Below are 21264 nucleotides of genomic sequence, written 5' to 3'. Positions count from 1 at the left end.
TGCCAGATTAAAATCAGTTGTCTAGTGGTGAAAGGTCATTACCGTTCTTGAGTCGATGTCTCCTGGAACTAAACCACCTGTCAGTGTGGATACTCACAAGTTCAGTACTAAAAGTTACATTCCACTTTCAAAAATTGAAACAATCAAGTTCACACATAAAACACATACTAATGAAATAGTATTGGCTGCTGTACACTATAAAACTACTGCCCTACTGTTGGAAAGGTGACTAAAAGTGGGGTCAGAATGCCCAAGTGCACAGTATGCCCATTTAAAAACCTCACTTCAGTTTAGGAGGGATTTAACTAAAGCCAGCCAACAGATTTTACTAAACCCTTATGAAAACAGAACAGTCATGCATCCCTGCAGCTTGTACCCTGCACCTTCTCTTTCAGCAATTCCTTCACTGCTCCTACTTGTTTTCTTCTAAGCAACTAACAACTGTAAAGTTGCAGCAGGAATGAAGAGAGATATTTCTTACTGAGACATGACAACTGATATTTTTGAAGCTAAGATACAGCCTAGGATTCCCTTTGCTGGCACACAAAGAAAGCACACACATATTCATGCTATAATCCAGGATCTTCTTTCTCAGCTTCCTTTGAAGCAAAGTATGCACTAGCAATAGGATCCTGGGGGGTATCTGAGCCCCCTTCCGCTCCCTCTCCACCCTTCCATCTCCACTGAGTTGCACCAGTTTTATCCTGCTGCATTCATTCATGTCAGGCCCACTGGTGTTATATTTGTATATGAGAATAAAGATCTATAATTCCATGTGAACTAGCTTGTCTTCATCACCAGCTTGCTGTTTAAAAACCCTTAAGGAATATTTTAGTATGATTTAAAGAACACTTTGCTTCTACTTATATTTTGTTGGAACAATGGATAAACAGCAGATTGAAGAATATCCAACACTTAATAACGTGTTATTATCATGACTGTAAAGCCATGGGTTATGATTCCTGTCAAAGAACAAACCAGGTTTCGCTGATCACATTTTTCTTGCACATTTATATACCATGTACATTATTTTTGCTGTATTTTCCTGACCTAAAAATACTAAAACAAAATCCCAAGCAAATAAACAAAGAAAGCAACAATAAAATAAAGAAATAATTGAGTGAAACAGGAATACATCTCAATGTTTTAATAGCAGGTGAAAAATTATAAGCAAGTGAACCTTAAAGCCAGCTGGGAGGTAGATGATTTTACTTCAGGGCAAGTGCTGTGACAACAATATAAGCTCATCCTTTATGTTGTGTTTATGTCTCAATTCCCCAGAAAACCATCAATAATCTAATGAGAAAGCAATGCTATCATGCTCAAGTGACAACACCATTTTAGCATGATAGTGAACAGGTAGTAGAAGCAAAATGTTAACTCTTTTGAGATTTTCCCAAATGCCATTTCTAGAGAAGAAACTTACTAAACACAGGATGCATTGTTAAGTAGCTGTGATCCAAGTGAATTATATCCCTGCATTCCTGAGCATGACATCAGAGTCTCGGGGCTTGTCTACACTACCACTTAAGTCAATGTAACTTACATCGCTCAGGGTGTGAAAAAGCCATTCCCCTGAGTGATGCAAGTTACGTCCACTTAAAGCGGTGTCCACACTGCGCTATGTCAGCGGGAGACGCTCTCCAGCCAACATAGCTTCCGCCTCTCGTTGAGATGGAGTAATTATGCCAATGGGAGAGTGCTCTCCCGTCGGCACAGCGTGTCTTCGCCAGATGCACTACAGCAGTGCAGCTGCATTGGTGCAGCTGTTCCAATGTAATGAGGTAGTGTAGACTAACCTTCAGTGAGTGTGGAAGTGAGAATGGAACTAGACATGGGCAGGTTTCAGAGTAGCAGCCGTGTTAGTCTGTATCCGTAAAAAGAACAGGAGTACTTGTGGCACCTTAGAGACTAACACATTTTAAATGTGTTAGTCTCTAAGGTGCCACAAGTACTCCTGTTCTTTTTATAGACATGGGCAGGAGCTTTTGAAAAGTCTGGGGAAAGTGCCTTCTATCTATCTCAATGCACTTCACAAATATTAATTCATTTCCCTTCAACACCAATATTTTCCTCGCTTTACTGATGGCAAAACCAAAAAACCTCTGCCTGGGAATAGAACCCAGGTATGTGGAATCCAATCACAAGTGCAATAACTTAATTACAAAACCACCATGGATCCATCTATAAAATGAAATGATAGTCCCTTCATTATTTTTAAAAGCCTTTTCTAATGTTATACTATTTCTCCAGTAATGGAACAAACTCTAGTTTCTCTTATAGTACATAATACTGCACTCCCAGAATCCTCAGTGATATTATAGCCCTATAACTCAAAATGGTCGGTTACTTATTCTTCAGTATATTTAATAGGATCACACTCAGAGTTTGGCCCTACATCCCTCAGTGGGTCAGTCCTCTGTAAATACAAGGAGACTGATATTTCCCTTCTCAGAGTTTTGTTGTTTTTTCTCCCTCCATAGATGGGGGAGCAGGGTTTGCACAGAAATATCAGGACTTTCAGCCTCCACATCTGTAGAGGGAACCATCTGAGGCCAGCATAATCTGTCCAGAGTTGTAGCTATTATTTGTATTGTAGCCCTGCCCAGATGCACCAATCAGGATTGAGGCCCAACTGTTCTAGGGACCCTACACACACAGTAATACATAGTCCCTGTCCCAAACTCCTTTCAGTAATACCACTTCTTCTGCTTCCCCACCACCTCTAAGCCATGTAATGCTACAAACTTTCTGGATACTCCACCTGAACCTGAGCTACTTTGTCCATATGCCCCTGAGATGGTCAGGTGCTATTTTAAGCCCAATGCCATTACCAGTGATATTAATATAATATAATCTTTACACTATTATTAAAGTAAAATGAGTTTTTAAAGTCTGATTTAACTTTCCATTTATGTTGTTTGCCTTTAGCAATTTTCTCAACCCAGATTACTCAGGCTCACTTTGTTTATTAGATGTTCAGTTTAACTATTATGGTCAGTTTCCTTTTTAGATTCCCCTAAACTAGTCCGGTGCTGTAAGTCTGGGGATGTAAAGACTGCAGGGAATGCAAGACACACACTGTATTGGTCTGAGTTTTACAGTAGTTTATTTTTTTAGAACACCTAAACTCTGCCCCAAATTTGCTTTGAGGGTGTCCTTTTAAATTACATTTTAAGAACAGAGCATGAACATTTCCAAAAACCATCTGGTTATTTTGTAAGATTTGTTCCAAGCAAACCCTATCAGATTGACACGCAACAAGCTGTTATAATATGGCTCAAATAGAAAACAACAGCACAATACATCAGAACATAGCTCTCAACATGCTAACGTCCAAATGGTAACACTAGATTTTTAAATACATGGCAAAGATCTCAAATAAATGACATTAAAAAAAAACAAAAAAACAGCAGAGACAAAAGCTTCAAATGAAGCTTCATTTCCTTAAGATGTCTAAAGTTTTCCACAAGCAGTCTCAAGTTCAACAGTTCTGATGCCAAAAACTGACACTAATAATAAACAGTGAGATAACAGCAGATTTAAGTGAGACTGGGGAATTTGGCTCTAAAATGAGTGATGTACCCTGTAATGAGTTTACAGTCAAGTGGTAAGCCTCAGTCTACATGAACATTTCAGCTGAGGAATAAACACAGATCTTTCCTTCTTATTAACCTCTCCTTTGTTTTTGCCACAGGGCTTACTTGTCAGGAAGATGTGAACGAATGTGAAGAGAATCATTGTTTTCCTGGAGTATCTTGCATAAACACCTTTGGATCTTATATATGTGGAACTTGCCCCACTGGAATGGAGGGGGATGGTAAATCTTGCAGATGTAAGTGTTTTGCATGATTTACTTATATAGACAGACAAAAAACTTAGGGCCCAATTCTGTTTCCACTGAAGTTAATGGGAGTCTTGCCACTCACTTTAATGGGAGTAAGGTCAGGCCTTTAAATACACAGATCAGGCTACTATTATATTACCAATTTGACTATTCTCATATTGGGCTGTGGGTGTTGGGTTTTTCTGGTGTTTTAAATCTTTGTTTTAATGCACAGCCCTACAGCATATCCATGATTATTTTCCAAGTACTGTCTGTGTAATCTGCCTACTTATTGCCATGGTATTTGGTCCCTGGATCTGAATAAGTGTGGATCCCTCCCCCTCCTATAGCCTACTCCACAACGGTTTCCTCCATTGAAGCCATGTTGGGATGAATGCAGAGCCCCTCCATGGTGCACATAGGTTGTGGAGTCAATCTATAAAAGATTGCTCTGTTCCTATAATAAGGGGTAGTGTGGAGCTTAAGTGGCGAGAAGGCACTTGTGCAAACCCTTTGCACATAAGTAAATTTCACCTGTATGTCTGCTGAGTGTTTGCGTTACTGGATGCTATCGTCAGCTGTGCTGAATTCATACTTGGCACAACTGGAAGGGTACAGAGGAAGGCAAAGGCGGCTCTACGTCACCTTTATGCTTTCCTGTGTTCCTGGGAGCCGCCAGGCGCGACACCAAACCAAATTAAAGCAGCCTTGCACCAGCTAGAACATTCTCCTAGAGACAATTAAGCCCTCTGTGGATCAGTGGAGTACACTGGAATCCACCACTACCCCCTCGAGCACTGGAAAGCCACAGTTCCCAGCTGGGCATACAACCAGGACAAGGAGAGGTTTTATAGAAACTCAGGATTCCCCCATGTTGGGAAATCCTCATCAGCCTCCTTGGAATGGTTTAAGATCACTTTGTGCAGCGCCAGTGGCGCAAAGGGACCCTCCCAGGTGCAAAGAATCTGATCTATTCTGTCTCTCTACCTTTTTCAGTTGTGTATTGTGGCAGGGCGCTGCTGGGGAAGCCTCTATCGGCTCCTGTTACTCCAGCCCCAATCAGGGGAAATGGATTGGGGCTGGGTAAATTGCCTAGGTTTGCTAATCACTGACTGCACCTGCCAGCCTCATTAGATAGGAGCTATATGGCTGGGAGGAACTGAGTGAAAGGAGGGGTGGAGACCAGGAGGGAAGGGAGGCTCAGGGAGAGGTAGGAGCTTGCTACTTTGTTGCTGACCAGGCCTATGTTGAGTCAAGCCACTGTAAATAACCTGTATATAGTAGGAAACCAGTGGTGGGAAACAGACGTAAATAAAGAGCACGGGTGTTGCACCAGCTTGGAGCATCCCTGAGTCTTTGAGGAGCGGGGAACAAGGGGCTGGATAGGCAGGGGTGCGCCGTGAACCCCGTTGCATGCGTACACAACTGCTTACCTTCAAAAAAGAGAATATTCTTGGGGGAAAACAAATCAACAATTGAAGTTCATTTGTAAGTGTTTCCAAAAATTTCAAGCACTATGAGACAGACTTGCCAAGACGTCTACTCTTTCTTTTGTTGATTATGAAAGAAAGCTGCTGGGTATTTCTGTGTGTGAAAAACTGGCCTATAATAGAGGAATGTTGAAATCAATGAGCTGTATTGTCAGACTTATTGACTCTTCCTTCAGTGAAATTTACACTTTTCTCGGATACAAATGTTTACTAGACTCTATTACTTGGTCAATTTGAGTAATTCCAATGCTGCCGCTGTGTTTGCTTTTCTTTTTTGAGTTTAACTGTGTGAGGGGGAAGAGATTACATTAAACACGAACTCTTGGAACAAAAAAATAGGTGTTCATTTGCATTCTCATTCAGTTCTTCCAGTCATGTGACAATTTTAAAGAATCAGTCACTTTCTTCTAACACAGAGCAAGGAGCTTTATTGGAATAAAGAAAATATACTCCCTCTCTCTCTGATTCACTGCCTAGAACTTCACATAGCGCTTCCAGCTATAGACTGAGTGTGCACATGTGCACACACACACTTCCCTGATCAAGCTAGCTAATATGAATCCTGATGGACTTTACTGTCCCTAACTCAACCAGTTAGTTTCCCTAACATGTTCATGAAATTAATATTTTTAAATGTCTCTAATAATCAGTCCTTTCATTTTACATCCCTGTGCACTGAGTATTGGAGTGTCCAATGTGCCCAGCTGTTGAATCAGCCCACAGACTTCTACAATATAGCTTGCAGCTGTCCTCGTTTTCAAATAGAAACGTGGGCCAGAGAAACTATAGGTCCCAGCATTCGATGTGGCATCTAGATCTGAGAAGCCAGGCCACATTACACACCGGGACTTGTGGAGCCCTTGCCAGCTATATCTCTATAGAAGATCACTGTGCATATTGGGTGTGTCTCTCATTTAAGCAAAGTTTGGGTAATTTGGGCTTAGTATATATTTTCTTATAATTTTTGTACTGAAGTCCTGATGACTTTCAGCAGCTGACTCATCTGCTTTGCATGCATTTGTTTTATGGTTGGCTTCCAGGATAAACAAATGTGGGGGTTTTTTTGATTTGCCGTTACTGTTGGTTTTTATCATCAATCACAGCTAAGCTCTAACACCTTGCTTCCCTGACCTCCATGCTTTCCTATCACAGCTGAGGCCACTGCTGACATTACAGAAGATTTCATTACTGATAATAATAATGCCAAAGGTGAATTGAACAAAATAGAGGGCGAATGGTCAATGCAACCCTTAGAGGCAAAGAAAGCTCCTGCAATTAAGAGTCCTAACAGTAGTGACACACATGGTAAGTATGTAATGTTATGCTATGACATGACATTTATTTTCAGATTTGCAGTATATGTACCAAGAATTCATAATTTTACATCCTTATAATCACAAATAACTGTTTCCAGCACATCACAATAGAACAGAGCCAAATGCAAAAAAACAGAGAACACAGAAATTTTGCATTATTACTAGAAAATGTGACAATAGGTATGGGAACTATTAGTGCGGATAAGATTCATGATGGATCTTTCGATTTGGTGGCCAAACCAAAACACACAAAAAATAAAAATGGTTTCAGGTCAAGCAAAACATTTTGTTCAGCCCCAAACAATTTTTCATCCTTTTTTATTTAACTTAGCTCTCGGTGTTTTACCTTTCCTTTAAAAAAAAATCTACCTAAATTTCACAATGAAATGTTGTTTCTATATGTAAAGTTGAAATGTTTCATTTTAAAAACATCAAAACACAGACTTAAAATTCCTGAGGAAACCATTCACCACATTCAACCCAAGTTTGAGAATAGTTTTGGTTGACTCAAAACTGTATTTTTCAGTGAATAAACTATTAATCCAAACAACTTTCTCCAGCTTTAGCTGGGTTAGCACTGAAATCTCTATTCATGCCTGTCTGTAAGGGACTCCACTTTTGCTGGCATCAGAAAATAGACAAAGGGACTGACGTCTAATAGGAAGTTACCCTAGTCACGGGCTGCCAGCAGTCTTCTCCTGGAGTCCATTTCCAGCCCCGGAGTTAAGCAGGAGCTTCAGGTGTGCAAGAAATATGGACTCAAGGCATATATTAAGAATTTATTGTGGATTTTTTTTTTGCCACAGCCTGTAATCGGAGGGGGGATATACGTCTTCCAAAACCTTTGTGCCTTCAGCAGACATAATGCCACCAGGAGCAGCAAGCGTACACTACAATGCACATTGCTCCACTCTTAACAGGGGGGATCCTTCACTCCTCTTATGTTGGGCATGAGCTTGCAGTCTGGGCCACACCTCTTTGGGATTTATAGTACACTTAAACAGAAAGATGAGGATTGTGACTGGCTGTTGTTCATGGGTTCATGAGGTGGAACGTTTTTTTTGTGTCCTCTTACTCTTTTGTGCAGCTGCACAGGGGTAGCCACTATCCAAAGGGAGTGTACACAGCGCGTTAAAACCACATAAATCCATAAATATTTCAATTTACTTTATACTAGCTCTTTTGCAACCAATGTGCAGAATTAACACTGAAAATATGTGAGTGTCATGGTCTAGACCCCACTGAAGACTGTTTAAAAAGAAATACAACCACTATTCAGACTTTATACATCCTTTGTTATCTCTGCTCGCGGCCAGATAGCTACATATTACCAGGTAACTTCTGCTATTATTTAACTATGTACAAAATTAAATGAATTAAAAGAGTCTTGTATCACATAACGTCAGACTTTCCTGGGCAATTTCTAGATCAGAACCATATGCACTGTACAATATATTTCTAAAGGTAATGTACGTGTGTGGCAAGGTTTGCCAAATAGATTCCAATGATTTTTAAAATATGGGATATCTGACTAATGCAGTTTCTCAGACTGTTAATCTTTCACTTATGCTGAAAATTACAATTTCTATTCTGTTCATGATAAATGCCAAACAACTCTGAGTAATAAACTTTAAAACACGTAATTAGAAGACTAATAAATCTTGCTTTAATAAGAAACAGCTGTTCTGATACATTGTGCCTTCAGGACATTCTTATGTTTGCCACAAGATTTGGGGAACATTCTATGTTAATTGTATTTTAAAAGAATAGAAGTAGTGTAAAGCCGTGGGTGGGCTTATATAGTCACTGTTTCACTTTTAATAAAGATTTAATTTAATAAAGAAAACTTCTTGGATACTCTTTTAGGTGGCAGAGCTGCTGTACGACCTATTACTACTTGTGCCAATAGGCCATGCTTCCCTGGAGTCTTATGTGTTGATCGTAAACCTCCTGATATTGGGTACATTTGTGGTCGGTGTCCATCAGGCTTTCTTGGAAATGGACGATTCTGTACACCGACTCCTAGTGCAGGTACTTTTTATCTTTGGGTTTTTTTTAAATTTGGGGGGGGCAAGGTTATGAGAAAATGCATGCTGTGGTGGTGTAATACTATGATATACTGTATCTCTTTTTTACATATAATGCTCAATCAATCTAAACTTTTGAAGAATAATTGGCAGAGTAGCTAGAAAAGTCTCACAGTCAGAAATACTTGACTCTGTCTGAGTGGAGATAACCCAGACTCACCAGGCTGTCTGTGACAGGAACAGTTTTGTGGTGAAGGACTTCATGGGTGCCATGGTAAAGAAGAATCACCCCACCTTCATTTCTAATGCAGTGCCGCAAGCATAACATTTGTGCTATTATCAGTCAGAGCAGCACATGATTTGTGCCAATAGCACCCTACCCTCCTTCCTTCCTGCTTCATTGGTTACAAGACATGCATATGCCAAGGTGACCTGTAAGGGAGCTGATAAGCAAGGAGGCGTGTAAAAGCAACTGTATCAATAGCCGAGGACAAACAATAATTAACATGTCCAAACAACCTTTCAATTGTGTGTTCCATAAGCTGAACAGTTTTCTTCCTTGGGGAGTTTTGAAACTCAATTGATCTTGGAGGGTGGGTCATTTGAAGAAGTGATGGAAGCAAAGATGGACCCTAACCTCAAACAGGAGGAGACAATGGTGCATGTGATCTCGCAAGGGGTTCAACCCACCAACCATCCATCACCAGCTCTTGCTTTCCAATCTTAATGAACTTTACAAAATCCTCTCTAATCTCTAAGAACAGTCAGGATAGTTTTTCCTTTTGTATTACTTCCTGCCCAGAATGAGTTTAAAGAACTCATGTTTCATTGAGGATTTTTTTAAACTGTGTTAAGTCTTCAAACTGGACTCTCCTGATTTTCAAGCCATCCATCAAGTCTCATTCTGGGAAACCACTACCATTTTTGTTACAAATCAATGGGCATGCTTTGTGTGATATTTTTGTGAACATTGTCAAGGAGGAAGCAAATTTGCCAATTAGTGTAGGCATCATCCAACCACTTTGAACTGCATATTGGTTTTAGCCAGTTTTCTGAATTTACAGGAAACAAGAACAAAACCAAACATCTTTCCTCTTTTCTAGCAACGAGTATGTAAGTATGGCGGTATGTTACTAAGTTTGTCAGAGTCACAAAGTGAGGTATTGATTGTTCTATAAGTTGATGAGGCTGTGAATGCCAATGAGCAAAAAAATAAATACTTGCGCATATAAATAAACTAAGCCTTTATTGTTACAGAGCTGCACCTTGCTGTGCTAATGAAATGTTAAGATACATAGTCTATACCCTTAAGGTCATTCAAATGCCATTGAATAGGACATACATTCTACAGTCTAGGTATTATATTGATATTGGTACAAGATATTGATAGGGTAAATCAGATACGCTTCTTGCATTGTACTTATAGAATTACTAATTGAAGAAGTTGTGTGTCTTCTAAAATGAAAACTTATCGAGGACGTACAGTTTATTATGATTCATGCATGCGATTCACAGCTCCAAGGAAGATTAATTCTAAAACTAAAAGGCTTCTTTTAAAAGCAATTTTTATGTCAGAGAGTGAATAATCCTGGGGAAAAAAATCTTCAGGATTCTGTAGTAAATAGGATCAGCCTGAGTATTTTTGGGGGGGGCGGGGAGAAGGGGTTGCGAGATGATTCTTTGGATACGTCCAAACTTTAAACTGGCCCATTTTATGTAAACCATTTGTGAGAGATTCTTTACTTCTCTCCTCGGCCTCCTGCTCCAGAAGAGGAGCCCACTTGCTTGTTCCTTTCCATTTTAGTGGTCAGAATATCTTTTAAAATGTTGACCTACAGTTCTAGCCTTTTTCATTGCACATGTGTGAGCCTGAAGTAGGTACTTATGTCAAAGTGGCCTGATTTTTCAAAGATCATGCTACTCTCAACTCCCATTGAATTCCGTGAGAGCTCTGAGTGCTTAACCATTTGTTCATAATTCCAGGGATTTCACAGAGTTGTGTGTATTTCTCGTGTGTGTTGGATAGGGTTGGCTTTGTATTTTTGTTGTATCATTTATCTAGATTTTATTTTCAACCCAAGCGCCCTTGAATAGCTCTACAAACATGTATATTTCAAGGTAAAAAGAAAGCAGTTTGCTTTAGTATATAGAAAAAAAAGGAAATAGCTACAGCAGCTCAGCTGAGGATAACAGACCTCAAACAATTGGTTTGTATTTGTGTCTTAATTTATATCCGGAATACAAAGCTTAACTTTCTTGCACAAACGCTCTGTGGTTTAAGCAGATGTACCGTACAGTACTCGATGTTGAAAAGATACAAAAGCTTTCAATTACATTTGTGTACATTTATGGATTATGATTATTATGAAATCCCCATTTGAATAACAGCTTCTCTTCCTTGTAACTAGTGCTATAATTCAACAAAACATACAAAATCCTCTCCAAGTTGCTAAAGTGCTTGAGGAGGTATTGAGATTTTGTACCAGTTGTTTCCAGTGCCAGAAATTTTAATCTAAAGCTCTTTTTGCTAATACCCATTTTCATCTTTTGCTGGACGGTTTTGACTTGTATTATATTCAATTGTCATGATTTAAGGATTAAGGGATAAGTATGTTTTGATAAAAAATTGCAAAATTGCCCATCTTTACTAAAATGCCTTTGTACATTAGCTGAGGCGAAAAGATGCTAGTTCAAAAAATTCTGTCTTAAAACAGTCTTTGATGAGAAGACACACATTCATGTCTTTCCATTGTGATTTATAAATACCAAAGTGCCATTACTGACCACTGATATGTGGTAAGAGTTAATCTACTGATACACTCAAATTACAGTTAATTCCTCAATGCCACAGATCAGTTTCTGAGCTGAATACAGGCCTAAATCTGCTCTCACGTGCCCATTTTTATAAGGGTTTACACCTTTCGTTTTATATGTAGTTTACACCTACTAGATTTCAAGAGAGTAATTCTTGATTTATATCATTTATATACAGTCATGCTCAGACTTGGCAAAGTTTATTGCTTTTTATAAAAAAGGAATCTGTGTTTTCTGTTTTTAGGCAAAAAACAAAACAAGCCCCTATTTACCCCCAAAATAAACAAACAAATTGGTAACCTAGGATTTTTACTGAGTAGTCGTATCAATATTCCTGTTTTTTTGCTGGCAGTGTGATGAAAAGGAAAGCCTAAGGCATTAGTCCCATTCAGATTTCACTGCTGCTAGTCACTGCTTTCTGCTTTGGATAAAATATCTATCAGTCTTTTGGTTGGGAGAGGGGGACATATTCAATGAAAACATACAGTATCACAGGTCATATTAGTGGCATTCTTGGCTTCACAAATAGGACAACTGACGTGTCCTAATGGGAGGTAGTGGTGGCACTATTAGTACTGCATGTTGCAATAACAGTGCTAGTCAGATGTTACCTGTGTTTGTTTAGTCTGGTTTAATCAGTCAGAGTCACAGCAGCCCTCATCTATCTGCACTTATTCCCCTTATACACTGGGGGAAATGGTGTCACTGTGGTTTAGTGACCTGCTCAAAATCATACAGCATAAGGAGTGAGAAAACGGGGATTAGAATTCTGAAGTCCCTACCTGCCTGTGCCATGCAGCATCCTTTAGACCCTTTGCACATTATTCTAAGGGTTTGCCATTTTGCTAAATTCAACCCACAGGACAAATGTATGCACCGCAATCTTTTGGATTGTGTTGAGACATCATAAGGGAATGGGACAACATGGTAACAGAAGCATTGTAACATTGCATCTAAAACGTGACAATAGGATGGCATTTAATGGAAATTATTTTGAAGGACTCCCACAGCATTCAATGTGGGATGCAGGATAACCTCAACAGTATCAAGATGATTCTGGAATTGCTGGGGTGGATGGCAACTCTGTGCTATCAGTGTGTGGATCTGTGCGTATCTACTTGCAGCTAAAACCCGTCTCCTATTCAGTTGTTAGGAAAGGGAAAGATCTGATAGTGTTTCCATGTTTCTCTTTCTTCGTAATACTCACTAAAATACTAGCTATTTCCAGAAGAGTATCAAAGGAAGTTTCTATAGTATATTCTATGACCCAGATAGAACACCCTAAAGTAGACACAGTGGGAAGAATATGTTTAGATAATTTAAAAAAAAAATCGTTTCCAGCTTTGCCTATCCATATACTCTATCAGTTAAGTGCTTCCAGTCCAGATGATATATTTTGCAAATGATGTAACTCAGCAATAGGAGACCAATGAAGCCCAAGTCATAAAACCACCAGGGAAAGGACAAAGCTATATGCCATGAATAATATTTACATTCAATAAGAACATCAAGTATAGATTACATTCCTTTCCTACCAAGACCATGCCATTTTTTTGCTTAAGCAATCACAGTGCCATCATGATTCTTTTAAGAGGTAATAATAACAACCCAGTCTCCAAACAAATAATCTATAGAGGGCAGAGGCCCTGTAGTTTGTTACAGTGACAGAACTGAGAGCCAGATTATTTCCCTTTTTACATTTTCAAGCCCCTTTAAGCATATAATAGTAATATCATGCAGCTTTTTAAAGGGAGCAGTTCCTGTTTTCATAAATATGGTAGAGTTGCAGTTTTGTTAAAGACACTTAAAATTACAGATAATTCATATTGGGCCCAATTGAAGTCAAACAGGAGTTTTGCTATTAAAGAAGAAGTAAGAGCAGCACAGGAATTGTGAAAGAGAAAGAAGGTATAAATATTATAAAGATGGGTAGGGCTTAATGTGAAATACCTAGATTCTTTGGAACCACAGTACGTTAGCAGGGGCAAATTAGGCCTTCACTTCCAAGGTTTACATTGGCTTCCATGCAGCTTACTGTGAGTGAGATTTTTAGAATGAAATCCTAAAAATCTATGTCCTGTCTTCTGTGTGTTATCATTATCACAAGGCATTTTTCATTAGGACAGGGGTTTGCCCTACTACCCTTAGCCAAAGTTACTAAGGGCCAGGCTGTGAATGCCCACTCGTGGTGAGCAGTTATTCACAAGAGTAGTTCCATTCACTTCAGTGGATCTACTCATGGGGTGACATAATAATCAATGCAGATAAATGCATCAGAATCTGGAATAAATCGGTACATTTCTGTAGACAGATTTACTATATTTTAATAGCGATATGATTACTGTATACAGCTTACAAAACACTATTGGATCTTTGTGGATGAAAGGAGATTTATACATATAAATTATGAGGAGAATTTCAATTATTAGAGTATTGGGGATTTTTTTAGGATAAAGTGAGGGAAGCTCTCAGAAGCTCTCAAAGGGAAACATCCTCCGAGCCTACTGATCTATAGTGTGACTGGTCTATAGTGTGACTGCTGACAAATCACTTAGAATCTAGATTATTTAAAAAGAAGAACAGGAGTACTTGTGGCACCTTAGAGACTAATACTCCTATTCTTCTTTTTGCGGATACAGACTAACACGGCTGCTACTCTGAAACCTAGATTATTTAAGAGTAATCATCTGACTAAGAGGTTTTATTTACTGAATTACTGTATTTATTTGTATGGTCTTAGAAACCTAAGATTTGAAACACCAAATCCAACTATTGGTTCACTAAGTTTGAGGTCCTTCCTGCAGCAGTGACCAATACATAATGCTTCAAAGGAAAGGCAGAAAGTCCCCATTATGCCTGATCAATTTTCTCTCTCCACTTACATTTATCTAAAAACAGAACCAGAGAGATTTAACTTGGCTCCCATTTGCTTGTCATTTTGGTATCAAATCTCCAAGAGGCCCCAACTTGTTTCACCATGGAAATTCCTGCAGCGTTGAAAATAATAAAATCCTTGATATCATCCCAGAGCCTAAGAAGAGAAAGGATTAAATGTAATACAACTACTATTTGAAGTGTACCTGGAAGATGCTCTTTCTTGCCCAACTTATTATTCCCTTTCAAGAAGAAAAATATAAACACTTTCTTAAAAGGATGATCTCAGAATATAATATGTCAATGTCAGGGATGCTGTCAGTAGATTTCTAAAGGCAGGAGTAGCTTCTACAATGAAATGTATGTTTAATATAATAGTGAATTACAGCTACATGTCCCTGTTTGAAAAATCCTTGCATTTGGGAAAAGCGGCTATTTAGATATATGGCAAACTTCAAATTCAGCACTAATGTTAACAGTTATTTATATCTTTCTCAAATGGAATTTAGGGTTGTCTGGCACCAGGTTTGGATCTGGAATCTGTAGTATTTATTTCGGTACAGCAAATTGGTAAGCTGTTGCTAAGAGTTAATATGCTAACACTGTCTATAAGTAAAAATGTCTTGTGCTTCATTTGGTTGGCCTGTTACCAACTAATTCTAGCTAAAAACTCCATAAAAGTTTCAGTATGTACTCAGAAAAGCTATTATCTAAAATGTTCTTTTTTAAAGATGGCTGTCCAGACTTATTCAATTGAAAGTGATTGTGAAATTTTGTGAAATTATATAAAGGAAAGATCTCACTGAGGGCATTTAGACGTGCTCATGTGATATTAAAAGACAAACATTATTAGTCTTCAACAAGACACAGTTCAGATAATTTCTGGGCTTTCATATGTAAAGTAACTCATTTTTATGTATTTACCACTCAAAACACTAATTGTAATTTTAGGCCATTTACTACTTGAATTAAGTGAAAGGAGAACTTCGGTAAAATATTCAAATTTAAACCCTTTTTCCTTTGAAGAAACATTATGAATTTTCTCTATACCCTGCTATTAAAGTTCTGAGGCAGTCTGTATGGAAATAGACAGGGACACTGCAGACAGGATCCGGGTTGATCTAAGCCACTAAGAATATAGATCAACCTGTCTAAGCCTAGAGAAAGAGTTTGAAGGCCCATGAGGCATCAGATAAGAGTGCCATTTTTATTAATATTTCAGACACTCATGATATCAAGAAGAAGTAGAATATATTGCTAACTCCAGAATACAAAATACAGTTTTGTTTTTTTATACAGTCTCTCACGGAAACACTATCCTGATGTTCTTTACATTGGAGCTAAAGTAATACAATTAGAGAGTTAAATAATAATAGCAGAGGCCAGGACACAGACATTATATGTTGAGATTTGAAATGTGGTGAAGTGCTGATGAAACAGAGAGATACGGGACAAGCTGTTCCAAGAACTCCTGAAGAAAAGACTCTTGTCCCAACAATAGTAAGGTACATATAGAGAAGCCTAATAACAAAGGAGCAGAGAAAGAGAAGGTCTCTGTGAGAGTGGCTGGAGCATATCCAAGGAGAGTTTTGAAATCAAAGAATACATCTTTAAACTGGATCTTGAAATAAACCAGGAAGGAAACCAGTAGAGCTATTTGAGAAAAGGGGAAAAGTTACATATCCAACCAGACTAAAATATGTGGTAAATGACACACATTGTAGGGGTTCAGAGGTTTGGTTTGAGAAACATATCTATATCTCTCTGTCTGGAATTATAACTGAAAGAAAGCTTTTAAGATTTCTTATATGGATTTTCATCAGAAATTTGATCTTTAAAACCCAACCTGTGGCTGAAAACTTAGACATTTTTTAAAAAATAAAACTTCTGAGTCTTAAATAAAGGAACAAACCAAATTATATGTCTTTAAGGCCCACTTCTTCTGCAAAGTTTTTTGTGTGTTGACTTCCTCCTTGACACTCCCTCTGCATCTTGTTTGCCAAACACAGAATGACAAGGTCTTTGCTCTGAAGAGTTAACTATCAAACTCGAACAAATATGATGCACGGGAAAATAGATCAGATGCAAAGTAATATTAATGGCACTACATAAATAATTAGTATAAAATCTTTCTTCCTGTTCCATTCATAATTTTGTCTACCTCAGTAGAGTTTAACTCATAGGGCCTTACCCTTCTCTATCTTATGCAGGTATAAATGGGAGTAACTCCAAGGAAGTAAATGAAGCAACGCTAGTGTGAAATGGGTATAAATTAGGGCAGCATCTGGCCCCTAATTTGTCTGCATTACTACGTTCCCTGAGTCCCAGAATTGTGCTTTCTGTTGCATATTTTTGCTCTATATTGTCTTTTTCATAATGAAGTGGTTAGAAATAAGGTGACTATTTCTAAGGTATTGTTTTGAGACTCCTTGAGTGTTGAAGGGATTAGTGAGAATTAAATTCCATTCCCTCTCATATCAAATAGTTGCAAAAAAATTTCTCCAACCTTCATTCAGTATCTTCATTGATATGTTTGCCTTAAATGACTTAAGCTCTCACATTCTTAGATCTTATTTTATTTAAGTACATCAATAAATGGATTAAAATGTCAAAGAGTCCCATTGAAAATCCTATAAATATACTGAACTGTGCATTATGGGAGATAAATAAGGCCATTAATATAACATGAGTAAAGAGATTGTCTCCTCGTAGCATAACCTTTCTCTTATAAAATAACACAAAATTTCAGCATTACTCACTTTGCAATGATTAAGTCTTCAGCCTCCATCCCAATTTTCTTCAGATATAAGTTCTAGAAATAGCATTAGTACATTTGCTGAGCAGCCTTACTGTACCAGACTCTGCTGAGCAATTATTCCAGGGGGGAGGAGACAGCACATTCCTCTCAAAATTAGGACTGGCCAGAAAATGACTATTCCTTTTCACCAAAAATACTGAGGTTTCAAAATCTGTTTTCATTCCAATGTGGATTGAAAATGAAATCTTTAGACATTTTGTGTGTGTGGGGGGGGGGGAAATGTCTACGCGAGACCCTCACTCTATAACAGCCTGGGGTTAGGGACATGGTCCTGGAGTCTGGGAGGCCCACATTTGAATCTTTGCTCATCCTAATTCAGAGCAGGAACTTGAACATGGGTCTCCCACATCTCAGGTAAGGGCCCTAACCTACAGGCAGTCCGCACTGTTGGAGATGAATAATTAACTACTCAGGGGACCAGAGGGAGAGACTAATGCTATAGCTTAGCAGATAGCACACTTTTGGGTGGTCAGGCCAGGTAGGAACTTGAACCTAGGTCTCCCGCCCTAGGTCAACCTAGGTGAGTGACGGAACCTCCAGGCCATTTCTTTAAAACTCTTGGTTTTGATGGAAAAAAAACTTTAGTCAAAATTTTTCGACCAGTTCTGGTCAATACAACTCCTTTGGCAAATTAATGGAGACATTTGGATGGAGGGTAAGCTGCAAAAACCCAAAGGTCCTGTGACGGGTTGGATCACAGAAAACCCCTGGGGAGCTGCCACCTGATGTGCCAAGACTACCTCTGCTCCTGTTTTCCCTGCCAGCTCAGGACTCCAGCACCCTGTCTTGCTGAGTCAGACTCTCCTGTCTGCTCGAACACAGACCCAGGGTCTGAATCACTTGTCCCAAAGCTGCAAGTTTACCTGAAAGCAGCTCACAGAAGTGTGCTTGTCTTTAGCACTCAGACGCCCAACTCCCAATGGGGTCTAAACCCAAATAAATCCGTTTTACCCTGCATAAAGTTTATGCAGGGCAAACTCATAAGTTGTTCGCCCTCTATAACACTGATAGAGAGATATGCACAGTTGTTTGCTCCCCCAGGTATTAATACATACTCTGAGTAAATTACTAAGTAGAAAGTGATTTTATTAAATACAGACAGTAGAATTTAAGTGGTTCCAAATAGTAACAGATAGAACAAAGTAAGTCACCAAGTAAAATAAAATAAAATGCGCAAATCTATGTCTAATCAAACTAAATACAGATAAGTTCCTCACCAGTTCCAGAATGTTCCCTTTTACAGGCTAATTTCCTTTTAGCCTGGGTCCAGCAATCACTCACTCCCCCTGTAGTTTACTGTCGTTTGTTCCAGTTCCCTTCAAGTATCCTGGGGGTGGAGAGGCCCCTTCCTTAGCCAGCTGAAGACCAAAATGGAGGGGTCTCCCACGGATTTAAATAGACTCTCTCTTGTGGGTAGAGACCTCTCTCCTTCCTCCTATGCAAAGTCCAGCTCCAAGATGGAGTTTTGGAGTCACCTGGGCACATCACATGTCCCTGCATGACTCAGTCTTTACAGGCCGAAGCCATTGTCCACATGGTATCTTGCATGTCTCCAGGAAGACTTCTTATGTGGATTGGAGCATTCCAAGATGCATTGTTCCCCAAGTGTTTCCTGATCAGGTACTTAACCTGGTGAATTCCTTCCTAAGGAAGCTGACCAAATGCCTCACAAAGCTTACTTAGAAACCAAACAAGCATACTGCCCATATTCTTAACCTCAAGTAGAAAATGATATATATGTACAAATAGGATGAATAGATATAGTAGACCATAACCTTTACGGAGATATATTACATGGCACAGGCAGCACAAAACATATTCCAGTTATGTCATACATACATTTATAAGCATCTCCCCCCCCCACACACCCCCATAAAGCCTTATGGGGTACGCTGTCACAGGTCCTTTAAAAAGGAGTTGAGAAAAGTCAGTGAAAAAGGAGGAATATTGGAGTATTCTTTCTTTGTCACTCAGTACCCCCTATAGGATCAGGCCCAACAGTTAATAATGCCGGTACTGGGGCAAAATGGCTGTATTCCCAAATTAAATGAAGTCCAGTATAAGCAGCTATAGTACCTCATTATCAATGTCTACCTGTCTGTCCAGTCACTATGGTATCAAGTTGCTAGTATGTGCCTCATTATGACTAAGCCCCTTTGTTTTCAGTTTAAACTGATTTTTCCTGAAAAAAATCCTGGGTTTTTTTATTCGTTTTTTTTTCAGTTTTCACCCTAACTTTGTATCATTCAAATATATATTTTAAAAAAACCTTGTTTTATTAGGAAAATACAAAACATTGCATGAGATATATGTATTACGATAATACATTAGTCTGTGTTTATATGCAAAGCTGCCTGTTGAAGTAAGGCTATGTATAAACACAACAAACCGGCAGGCACACAAGCTCTGAAGCATGTGCGCATCTGAATGTACTGATGAATCTCACACCCACCATGTACATATTTCAAGCTGCTAGCAGATAACGGTTTAAAGATCTGACACACTAAAATCGAGAGAAAATGAAAATCTGTATCAGAACACATGGAAGTAGTCAAAAGTTTAAAAAAAAAGGGGAAAAAACAAAAACAGGAGACGAGGGCGAAGTGTACGTGCTGCAAATGGTATGGCCCCATTATTAAATGTAAATATTTATAGGCTAATAGTTCCAAGTTTACAATAGTAAACTGTTGAGTTTTCAGTAAACTGAAAAGTTTTATTTGGGGATTAGAGATATATTGTTTTCTCAAACTCAGAGGTGGCATGTTTTGAGTTCTGTTTTAGTTCTGCAGCAAACCACATTGAATTCTGTTCATCAAAGCATTACCCTACTGAATACTTTTTTTCCCTGTTCTTCCATCCACCAAAATAAACTCAGATATTTACCCAGAAAAATTATTAATATTTTTTTCCACTGATTTTCACCTGTTTTTGTTGTTGCAGTAATAAACACTAATAAATCCCTGGGAAAAAATAAAAATAAAAATAAAAACCAAAAACAAAGGGCCCTAACTGTGGCCCAATTATTGTGTCTGTTTGTGCGGGTACAGTAGGTCCAAAAGCAGTGGAAAGGGAGCATTTCTGTCCCCCACCCTCCTAAAAAAATGCCCCAAGAGTCAGAGAACCCATGCAATGGATTTTACATGACCCTGAATGCTACAAAGATAACCTTCTTCTGGCTCTCCACACCATGGATGGGCCTATAATTTTCTGTCCTCACAAGCTATTGTCTCATATATGTGATCCTGTTAAGAAAGGTCCAGTCAGGAAATTGTTGGCTCATTTAGTTGCCTCTCTGCTAGGTCTCTGGGGTGAACCGTGGGTGAAATCCTGTCTCTGCTGAAATCGCAGAATAGCAAAACTCATGAGGTCTGTCTACACAGTCCATGGAAGCAAGACTCTCAGTCTGGGTTGATAGACAGGGGGTTGCACTAATGTTCTAGAAATAGCTGTCAACTGTGTAGATAGCACTTTGAAGTTGCCCACTTCCCTCCCTAGACTTCAAAGCCTGAGCTGCAACTTCAAAGGGCCATCTGCACAGATATTTTCATCGCGCTAGCACAAACCCCTCTAATCCAAATCTGTCGACCCAGATTAGGAGGCTGGCTTGCACAGGCCATGAAGACATACCCATGTTGACTTTAGCGGAGACAGGATTTCACCCCCTTGTCTGTACTGGAAGGTATTTAAATAATTAGCACTGGAGATTCCACGATATCCAGAGTTTTGAGCTGCCTACTGTCAGGGGCGGCTCCAGGCACCAGTGCAGCAAGTGTGTGCCTGGGGCGACAAGCCATGCGGGGCGGCCTGCCAGTCACTGTGAGGGCGGCAGTCAGGAAACCTTCAGCGGCATGCCTGCGGGAGGTCTGCCGGTCCTGTGGCTTTGGCGGCAATTCGGCGGCGGGTACGCCGAAGGCACGGGACCGGCAGATCACCCGCAGAAACGCCACCGAATCTGAAGGCCGCCTGAGTGCCGTGCTTGGGGCGGCAAAAAACATAGAGCCGCCCCTGCCTACTGTATCCCTTCACTTACCTAAATGTTTACCACACATGCCTCTCTAAGCTCTCCATTTCTGCCTGCTCCACAACATGATTCTATCTC

The 21264-nt window shown here is 39.3% G+C and overlaps 1 protein-coding gene and 1 long non-coding RNA gene across 6 annotated transcripts in view; one reads left to right on the top strand and one right to left on the bottom strand.

Moving 5' to 3' along the window:
- LOC135974323 (uncharacterized) overlaps positions 1–21264 on the bottom strand; it is a 211413-nt gene that overhangs the window by 8096 nt on the left and 182053 nt on the right. The gene's annotated exons all lie outside the window — the stretch shown is intronic.
- LOC101938743 (von Willebrand factor D and EGF domain-containing protein-like) overlaps positions 1–21264 on the top strand; it is a 251180-nt gene that overhangs the window by 167852 nt on the left and 62064 nt on the right. For all 5 annotated transcript variants that reach the window (XM_065561612.1, XM_024106535.3, XM_065561614.1 and 2 more), the window contains 3 exons: positions 3698–3835; positions 6469–6621; positions 8499–8663. In XM_065561612.1, coding sequence (XP_065417684.1) covers positions 3698–3835; positions 6469–6621; positions 8499–8663 — 456 coding nt within the window. The remainder of the gene's footprint in view (positions 1–3697; positions 3836–6468; positions 6622–8498; positions 8664–21264) is intronic.

The sequence above is a fragment of the Chrysemys picta genome, chromosome 11 (genome assembly GCF_011386835.1).
Source record: "Chrysemys picta bellii isolate R12L10 chromosome 11, ASM1138683v2, whole genome shotgun sequence".
NCBI classification, from domain to species: domain Eukaryota; kingdom Metazoa; phylum Chordata; order Testudines; family Emydidae; genus Chrysemys; species Chrysemys picta.
Note: the sequence above shows the minus strand (reverse complement) of the source record. Positions and strands in the feature narration are given on the sequence as shown.